The sequence below is a fragment of the Trifolium pratense genome, linkage group LG2 (assembly GCF_020283565.1).
Source record: "Trifolium pratense cultivar HEN17-A07 linkage group LG2, ARS_RC_1.1, whole genome shotgun sequence".
In the NCBI taxonomy this organism is placed as follows: Eukaryota; Viridiplantae; Streptophyta; class Magnoliopsida; order Fabales; family Fabaceae; genus Trifolium; species Trifolium pratense.
In genome coordinates this window covers 24,444,513-24,454,610 of record NC_060060.1, presented here as the reverse complement: position 1 = coordinate 24,454,610, position 10,098 = coordinate 24,444,513, and the positions used below count along the sequence as shown (strand labels likewise).

The 10,098-nt window shown below is 30.6% G+C and overlaps 2 protein-coding genes across 12 annotated transcripts; one reads left to right on the top strand and one right to left on the bottom strand.

Annotated features, from left to right (window-relative positions):
* Positions 1-1,303: 1,303 nt before the first annotated feature.
* LOC123904436 (xylan glycosyltransferase MUCI21-like) lies at positions 1,304-4,128 on the top strand. The gene is made up of 2 exons (XM_045954105.1): positions 1,304-1,400; positions 2,864-4,128. Exons 1-2 carry the CDS (start codon positions 1,304-1,306, stop codon positions 4,126-4,128), a joined length of 1,362 nt encoding a protein of 453 aa, XP_045810061.1.
* A 1,526-nt stretch (positions 4,129-5,654) lies between these two features.
* On the bottom strand, positions 5,655-9,338 carry LOC123905081. Of its 11 annotated transcripts, none has more exons than XR_006808311.1 (6): positions 9,036-9,296; positions 8,519-8,922; positions 8,337-8,413; positions 7,604-7,880; positions 6,514-6,621; positions 5,655-5,948 (listed from the first exon to the last, which is right to left on the bottom strand). XR_006808311.1 is itself a non-coding variant. In XM_045954714.1 (4 exons), the coding sequence occupies exons 1-3, from the start codon at positions 8,678-8,680 to the stop codon at positions 6,573-6,575; spliced, it is 324 nt and encodes a 107-aa protein (XP_045810670.1). In that variant the 5' UTR covers positions 8,681-9,011; the 3' UTR covers positions 5,665-5,948; positions 6,514-6,572. The 11 variants fall into 11 exon arrangements, 2 of the variants coding, with proteins under 2 accessions (XP_045810670.1, XP_045810671.1); XR_006808313.1 differs by having other exon boundaries at positions 5,665-5,948; positions 8,519-8,632; XR_006808315.1 differs by having other exon boundaries at positions 5,665-5,948; positions 7,604-7,716; positions 8,519-9,338.
* Between the last annotated feature and the right edge of the window lie 760 nt (positions 9,339-10,098).

Sequence of the window (10,098 nt, the reverse complement as noted above, 5' to 3'; positions counted from 1 at the left end):
TGTTTTTGAGGTTTGAATTCTAGAACTCGAGCACCCCAATACATATCTAAAATTTCAGGATTTTACATGTTCAAGTTGTAGAACTTGAATGTCTCTCCTATACACACGTGAAATTTTATGATTTTACACGTTTAAGTTTTAGAACTTGAAACCCACTTGGGTTTGGTCGAGTGGTATTGGCTTGGGTCCTTGGAGTATGCTCCTCTGAAGGTCTCAGGTTCGATTCCCACTGGTGCCAATTTCGGTGGGCTAAGTCCATACAGAGCAAAAAAAACTCTGGCTTTAAATGGGGCCCCCGCAAGTGGGCGGTGGGATTGGTCCCTTTGGATTAGTCGGTCCTAAGGCCGGATACTAAGTTTTCAAAAAAAAAAAAGTTTTAGAACTTGAGCTGTCTGTTCAAGTGAACTTGAGCATCCTGTTTTAGATTTTAGAATTTGAAACATGTTTTTACCGAGATAATTTTAGTTCTATAAGTTGTTTACGTTATATCATATATTGATGGTTATCGTGATTCTTCGCTTTTCAATGTGTTTATTTGAGTATATGCGTTTACCAAAAACAAAATAAAGAGAAAAAAATACATATTCTTAAAATGTCTCATTATTTGTGATATATGGTTAAAGAAATGACTAAATTTAAATTATTAAAAAAAAGTTGATGATATGTCAATAAAGTAAATATCATAAAAAGTCAATAAAGTAAATATCATGAGTAAAAACAAATTCAATGTATCTCATATATATTATCATGTTTTATAGTAATAACATTAAAATCTATATTATATAACTTTTTAATCAACCAATAACTTTATAAAATATATACTAGTATTTGATAAAAAATATTAAACAATATAACAAATACTAAAGTGTTAGACCCATTTAATTTTTTTTTTTGTTGATAAATTAGACCTATTTAATTTGGTATCTCTATATATATAGAAGAAAGAAAGGAGAAGCTATTCACCAAAAAAGGGGGGAAGCTAAGCCAAACATACGGTGTAACTACATATATCATCATAGCTATCAGGTAATCAATATAATTTACATTCAACCATATATTCAAAGTTTATATCTTTTAATTTTAATCATCCATTATTCACTCACTTTACTTTTCCTTTATTTTTTAACCAAACTCACTCACTTTAGCTTCCTAATCAAAATATAATATTCTAAAATTCACTTTTCATGTGACAATGCAACTTCTTTAAGAATAATCCTTCAAGAATTAGTTTAGTGCACAAAAAAATTAATTAATTAATTACTGAAATTTTTTGTTTTTCTTTCTAGAAACACATAGCCTAACCATGTTGGAAGGGAAGATATCAACATTGTCAAAATCAGCTTTATTATTGTTTGCTGCATTTGGGCTCATCTTCATTTTCCAGATAACTGTGATGCAAGGTAAATTAACAAACCTCATATTAATTGCTAGGATTGTTGTGGTATAAGATTAATCCATACTCATACTGTATATTTCTTTTTGCTTATTGTTAATTTTTCTTAGATGGTTACGGTCTTCGAGGAAACAAATAAACTAATTATTTATTTAGATGAAAAACTTAATTTATTATTTAAGCATATGCCACAATTAAAACCTATAAAAATTTAAAGTTTTATTTGTGATAATAATTTAGTGATATAATTTCATATAAATTGAATTAACAACATAATTTAAAATAATCTTAATCTTTGTATTTTAAATGATATAAAAAAATACTTATGTTAGTTTTTTTTTGAAGAATACTTATGTTAGTTTTTAATCACAACATAAAAAATTTATAATTATAAGAGTTTAATTTTTCACATATTGACCATCTAAAAATGTTTTAGAAAATTGACCAATCAAATCTCAGTGTTTAGATCCAACAATATTAGTGTTTTTTTTTGAAATATAAGAGGGCTAAAGGCCAAAAAGAGAGAAATTAAACATGAACTAAACGAGGAGTTGCAACTTTTTTTTTTTACACAAGGAGTTGCAACTTTAAAACTATTGAATGTATGTGCAAAGCTATTGTTTTGATAATGATGTATCCAAAATTTTAAAAAATTCGTTTCTAATATAAAATATTTTTTTTCTATTCATAAAAAGAGTAAAAAATTTAAGTGTAATAAAAGACTCGAGTTTTTATATATAGTACTGACTATTTAATTTTACAATAGAAGTCAAAGTCAAAGTCAATGGTAATTTATTTTTTGTTGAATAAAGTCAATGATAAAAAATTTTTGACAATAAAGTCAATGATAATTTAAATTGGTAATATTATAAATTATGGTTGACCAAAAAAATATTGTAAATTATGGTATTTTCTAAATTATTTATGAATTTAATTGATATGCACTGACGGTGTAAAATAATTTTACACTGTCAACCAATATCAACCATGTTTTCCGCCACATCACTTCACTTCACCTCACTTTCTTGACAATGACATGACAAAATGATTGTTATTTATTGGACGATGGTGTAAAACTATTTTACACCGTCAGTGTATATCAATTAAACTAATTATTTATTAACTTTAATGCTTTGTTTTACCTTTTTTATGAAAGAAAAAAATAGGCTGGTCACCAATACATAAGGTTAGAGAACCACCAATTTTATTGAAGATTACATTAAATTTACATATCACCTACCAATTTTAAAACTTAAGATATTAGAGAACTCATAGTCACAACTATATGAGTCAACTGCAATTATATTAAAAGAGAAATTCAAACAAATATTCGCAATTTCACAATGGAGTTAGGATTTTAAAACTTACCAAAAAAACAAACATTATTCTTTTCTACAATATTGTTAAAATCCCATATATGTTAGTAAGTTATTCATCTTTTATATTAAGATATTCACTTTCTTTATGCAGATGCAACTATATTAAAAGAGAAATTCAAACAAATATTCGCAATTTCACAATGGAGTTGGGATTTTCAAGCTAATAGTACTCCAATAATCACATGTAACCGTTCTAATGTACGATTCGATATATGTACAATGAGTACTCCAACCCTTTTAGACCAAACTTTGTTAACTCTCTTTACATTAAACCCCCATACAAGAACCAAACCTCACATCAATATGAAAATCAAACCTTACACTCTCAAAAGTGATGAAAATGCAATGCAATCCGTTAGAGAAATGACTCTTACATCATCTCCACCAAACTCATCTTGTGGTGTCACACACCATAATCCAGCACTAATATTTAGTGCACGTGGATACAATGGAAACTTCTATCATGAAATAAATGATATATTCATACCACTCTTCATTACCATCAATTCTTTATTCACAAATCAAGATGTAATACTTGTGGTTGTAGATGGACCAACTTGGTGGTATGAAAAGTATGGTGAATTATTATCCACATTTAGTCCTAACCATAAGATCATAGACCCAAAAAACCTAACAACTACTCATTGTTTTCCATCAGCAACTATAGGGTTGATAAAACATGGACCAATGACTATAGACCCTACATTAATGCTACCATACCATAAAACTAAAACCCTACTTGATTTCCATGCATTTCTAGAAAGTGCATACATAAAAAATGATACTTCATTAATGTATCGCGATGATAAGGGTAAGCCGCTTCTCACATTGGTGAGTCGAAAGGGCAAAAGTCGTAAGCTTTTGAACGAAGAAGAAGTAATCAAGCTAGCGAAAGATGTCGGGTTCAATGTGCGTGTTTTGGATCACTCGAAAGGATTAACGGTGCCCGATGTTTATCAGTTGATTCATTCAAGTCATGTATTGTTAGGGGTGCATGGTGCAGGGCTAACAAATTTAATGTTTCTTAGACAAGGGTCAGTGTTGGTTCAAGTGGTGCCTTTAGGACTTGATTCATTCTCAAGTGTTTGCTATGGGAAACCAACTAAGCCTTTGGGTTTGGAATATGTTGAGTACAAAGTTGAGGCAAATGAAAGTAGCTTGGCATGGGAACATGGAGCTGATAGCTTAATGATTAAGGATCCAGAAGCTTATATTGATGGAAAATGGAATAATCTAAAAATATATTTGGGTGAACAAAATGTGAAAATTAATTTAATTAGATTTAGGAAGTGCTTGATGGAAGCTTATGAAAAGGCTAAGATATTTATGAATAATACTAGTTATGTGACTGATTAGATTTTTTGCTTAATAAATACTTAATCATCCCTCCCTGATCCTCTGCCCCTCTCTTTTTCTATTTGTCTGTTTATTTTAATAAATATGGACCTGTGTTCTTCTAATTTTATTGACATTGTCTCTGGATTTTTAACTTTTAATTATTTAATGTAAGATGGTCAGAATTCAGTTTTTAGGTTAATTTGTTTTGTCTTAAGTAGAATTGAATCCTAATATTGACTCATAAATTTTTAGAATTTTCTTCGTATTAAAATTATGTATATATATTTGCTAATTTAGCCCTAGCTAAAAATATGAAGGTCTAAATTAGCAAGATACACCTTTAATTTTCACTTTGAACAAAAAAATCATTCATATTTATTATTTAAAATGTTCCTTAATTTGCACCCACTTTACTAATTTTGTAACTTTCATTTAAAATGTTATAAATCTTTTTATGTTTTAAAAGACATAAAACAACAGTTTGTTTTTGTTTGTTGAAAAACAACATAGGCCTCGTCACTTTTTCTTTTCACTTTTGGTAGAGATTCAGCCTTCAGGCTTTATAAATAATGCTTGAACGTGTATGTTCACAATAAAAACACGACATAATAATGGAAATTAAAAAAAAACTACAAGATAGTGGCAAGAAAATAGTTCAGGATTAAGCTTAGTAATTCATACTTAAGATTAGGCTATTATTACATTCATAAACGTGAAATTTAAAATTGTTTCCACTGTGAATCGCTTTCACATAAGTAAGTTTGTTTGGATTGTATCAATTTTTTTTTTTTTATTTCTTAGGTTGTTTATTTAGGTCGTATATATTTATAATCAAGTGAATGTAAATTAGCAAATGGATGCACAACATTTAATAAAACCTACTTAACTAACCCTCAATTTTCTAGTGTAAACTAAATATCAAGATTTTTTTTGTCCAAAGTAAAAATGTGCATCTTGCTAATTTACACCTTCATGTTTTTAGGTAGGTCTAAATTAACAAACCACGTGTATATATATATATATATATATATATATATAATAGGCTTGCTAATTTACACCCACTTCAAAATATGAAGGTGTAATTAGTAATGCACACATTTTCTAATTAGACTAAAAAACCATTACCCTTTATAATTTAAAACTAACAAACTAAGTGTTAATTTGGTAAATTTTATTAAATAATGTACACTCACCTTACTAATTTACACCCACTAATTCACTACAAGAAAATAAGTACTTTGCGACGGTTAAAATTGCAGTTTGCAACGGTTGAAACTGTTGCAATTGTACATTTGCGACGGTTGGCAAACCGTTGCTGATTTGTGTGTCGCAAGAGAACTTTGCGACAGTTTTGAAAACCGTTGTTACTACAGTTTTAAACCGTCGCTATGTTTTTCCCCACATAAAACTAAATTTAATAGCAAATGTTGCAACGGTTACAAAACCGTCGCAAACTTCTTTTTTTTTTTAAAAAAAATATTAATTTAAAACATTCTTTATTGATTTTGATACCATGATTAAAGAAATTAAAATGCACAAATAAATAAATATAAATAACTTAATCTCATTTATATAATTCATTCAATAATGACAAAATCCATACATCAAAAATTTAATTCAAGTACTTGAAGTTCCAAACGAAAGAAACTAATGTAGTTCAAACATTCAAAAATTAAAACATAAATATATTAGTAGAGTGGCTAAACATAACATTACGTCAAAATAAGTTCAAAAAGTATCTAAATATCCCTAGTATGTGATGTTGCTTCATAATCCTTAATTAGTGTTAACTAGACTCAGAAACGCCTATCATCGCTTGACTCTTCTTATTCGGTTACCTGAAAAAACATAAGTATATATTAGGATACTTAAAAAAGTGAAATGAGTTGTACAAATTGACTTAGTCCATGGCATAATTCCACAAGATAATGGTATTTTCATACATAACATAATGCATCACTTTTCTAAGCAGATCAAATAAATGAACTCATAACAGAACAGAATCTTTTTTAAAAGCCAAGGAATAATTTATTAATGAAAGAGAGAGATAAGGTATACCAAAGAGTTACAATACAACACTTCAAATCATACAAACACATGATTACAATGCCAAAGTGACTCAATCATTAACAACCCCAGAGTTATAGCAACCCACAAAAGACAACAAATAAGGGCAACAAAATTAAGCTCCATCAAAACAACTCCCAGGCCTAAGACATGATTATAAAGCTAACCTAAATGGTAGAGACAAGCTGCAATCAATTAACTCCCATACCTCTTTTCAAATTGCAAATTTTTTTTGTAAGCACGGTAGTGTGTCATACCAGAATCTATTCAATCAAATATAAATCGAAATGATTATGAACTGAACATAATAGGAGATATAAGAGGAGAGATTTTTACCTCTATGGTCAAACCATGCTTGGAAAGTAAAGGGCATACTTGAAAAAACCAGTAGGATTTCACAAAGAACCATCCAAGTTCTTAACTCCAGTATGCATATTCTTTAGCCTGCACATTGGAGAAAAGGTTTAATTGTCATAGAGAATAAATTCATCAACAATTTACTACACATGGCTTGGAATGATGGGTGTCATAGAGCATAGTTACTGGAGTGTTGGAGATGGGTGTGCTATTAAGGCATGGAATGATGCTTTGTGTAGAGAATGAAACATAACGGGCTGCTCACAAATGCTCTCAAAAGTGTAATAGGATTGTGTCATGCAATGTGATTGTATTGTAGGGATATCGAAGAAACAATATTACATGCATTGAGAGATTGTCCGGTAGCAAAGGAATTGTGGATGAAAGTGCTCCCTGTTGCATCCAGAGGCATATTTTTTATGGGAGACTTAGATGGTTGGATTGAGTTCAATGTCAATAATAATGTTAAATGGTATGATAAAGAAGGATGGTGCAATTTTTGGGCTACTACATGCCACTGTTTGTGGACTTAGAAAAACAAGGAATTACATGAGGAGGCTTTTGTGAGACCAATGAGACCGATTCTGCATATTCAGAAGGCAGTAAGGGAGTATGCGCAGGCCATGAAAATCAACGCGAGTATGGAGGTGGGAGAGAAGATTGTTGCGTTAATTGGGTGTATATTCACAGACCGAGTTAAATGACAGTATGCTGATCACTTACAACACTTACACTTACATAAGATATTCATTGAACTTATACAACACTTACACTTGAAAATTCAGTTTCAGATGTAATAGAATTCAACTTTAAGCTTAAAAAATTATGTGTTTGTGCACACATAGAGTGGTAATGCTGAAATACTAGCCCATTGTAATGCCGAAATTATGTAATTAAATGTTATAACACTTAAGCCTAGCTAAAGTAACTAAATGTTATAACACTTATAAGCCATCACATTCAGATCATACAACACAGATGAAATTTCAACTAGCAAAATAGCATGAAAAGTTTAATCTAGAACCAAAGGACATAACAAGCAATGTGTGCCTTAAAGTGGAGTCATTACCTCTGAACTTCTAAGAACAACCTATCAGACTTGCACTTTAACATTCCATTGAACTTGAAGGAAGAGAATAAATCTTTTAGAGAGGATGACGACCGAAGATTTTTGACCACCTCCTACCAAGCGATTGCGCTCATGTTAGGTTTACTCTCAAACTGGCTGACCAATATCAATGACAATGGTGTAAACACCTGGCTGACTAATATCAATAGGTTGCAAGCACTTAAGACCAATATGATAATCACCCAATAGACAATGAACCCTCAGCAAGCCAGCCATACTAAAAATAGGACAGATTTCATATAAGCTATAAGTTGTTTTCATAAGTCAAACTGAAAATAAGCTAAAAACAGGCAAGTACATGTCATAAGTTGCAACCATTAAAAACAGCCAAGTACATGTCATAAGTTACAGCCAAGTCAGACAGGTGCAACCATTAAAACTAATCAAAATCATGATTAAAAATAACTCAACAAAATTAAGCACAAAAGGATAATGTTATATAACAGAAAAACAACAAATAAGCACTCTCATGAGTAAAAAATGCATAACAACCTCCTACCTAAGGTATGAAAGTTAAAAGTAGTTTGAGATCCTAAAATAAGATTACAAAATCAGTGGGTACAAGTTGCAAAATCAGTGCCATTAACCTATTAGGTGTGAAATTACGCATACCAATACTGCATTTGCTTATTTAAATTTTAAACTTGTATGAAAGCATGAGCATATGACATACCAGAGAAGAAACTCGCATATCTAATCCTTGTCTTTCCTTTGCCTCATTCAAAAAAGAAACCACATGCCTTTTTACCTCTGTAAAGAGTTTGAATTTTGTAGTAACTATATATCTAATTAATGGCAGTGATTCAAATCTAAATTACATTGACACACTAAATCAATGAGTAACGAGATATATACCTGAACAAGTTTGTACAAAACTGGGTTGGAAATCTGCTTAGGTGAAAACAAAGCAGAACTGCTTCTATCAACTCCACTTTCTTCAAGCTTCCCATCATCATTATCCACATGCACCTCAAATCCATAATCCATAAAACAAAGAAAAACAAACAAAATTAACATACAAAAATCTCTATTCCAACACACAAGTACACAATCTATAAAACAAATTAAGTTAACAAACAAAATCCTATCTTTTCCAACACATGCAACAACCCAGATAACAAAAAATAAAAATTTCGCAGTGTACACATCCAAAACCTCAAAAAAATCAAAACTTTTCAAAAATAAAAATCACACCCTAGAACCATTACAATCTAAGCTTCGTTTCACTTTCTCCATACTATTCGATCTCTCCATATACCCTGTTTACTTCGAAAGGAAAAAGTTGAAAATCGAAAATGAGAGGATAGAAAAACGATAGAAAAGATGAAAATCGAAATACAAATGAAGAATCTGTGAAAATTTCGATGAATACCTTTATGTTTCTTCTTCTCACGGGAACAAAGCATGCTTCTTCTTCTTCTTACAGATTAGGGTTCTTGAGGCTTCATGAGAGTGAGAGGGATTCGAGAATAAGCTTACAGATTAGGGTTCAAGAATGATTTCCGTGAGAGTGAGAGGGATTCGATTAGGGTTTTGAGAATGAAGGCTTGTGAGTTGTGAGAGTGAATATAGAGAGAGAGTATAGATTTTCGTGAGTGAAGAGAGAGAATGAAGGGTTTGATAAATCGTGTTTTTTTTCTTCTTTGTTACAAAAGCCAAAACATTGCAACGGTTCACTTAACTGTCGCAGAATTCCCAAATTAAGCCAAAACATTACAACGGTTGACAAAACCGTCGCATGCACCGTTGCAAAAATTCAAAATTAAGCACATTGCAACGGTTCTAGTCAAATGGTCGCAATGCAAGTGTCGCAAAGTGACAATTTTCTTGTAGTGATTAATAAACATCTTTATGTTTGTAACATACAATTATAAACATGAAACAAGTTTATTGTAAAGAAAAAACATGACACAGGCCACATAAATACAACACTTAAAAAACCATTGTAAAATTCGGTGCTTTATAGGCATAAGCAAATTTGTACCAAAAAAAAAATAATATATACAAGCATAAGCAAAAAAAAATGGAAAAGCTTAATTGGCTAAATTTTACTCTTATATAAGAATAAGCACTGACGTTATTAGTACAAAAGAAATTAAGTGGCTTTTTTTTAATTTAGAAAATTTAAGTGGTTTCTTGAGTAAATAAAATTAGAAAATAGATTGTTTGCTTTTTTGATATCCTAGGTTGTCACGTGTTTATTTGGGTTGTAAATATTTATAATTGTTTGGGTGTAAATTAGCAAGTGGATGTACATTATTTAATAAATTTTACCTAACTAACCCCCAATTTTTTTGTCCGATTAGAAAAGGTGCGCATTGCTAATTTACATTTTAATGTTTTTACGTGGATGTATGATGGTGGCTCTGCAAGTGCACATAATCGCAACCAAGTAATAAAGTGATAAGTTATCGTTCTCCACAGGGATTGTGCCA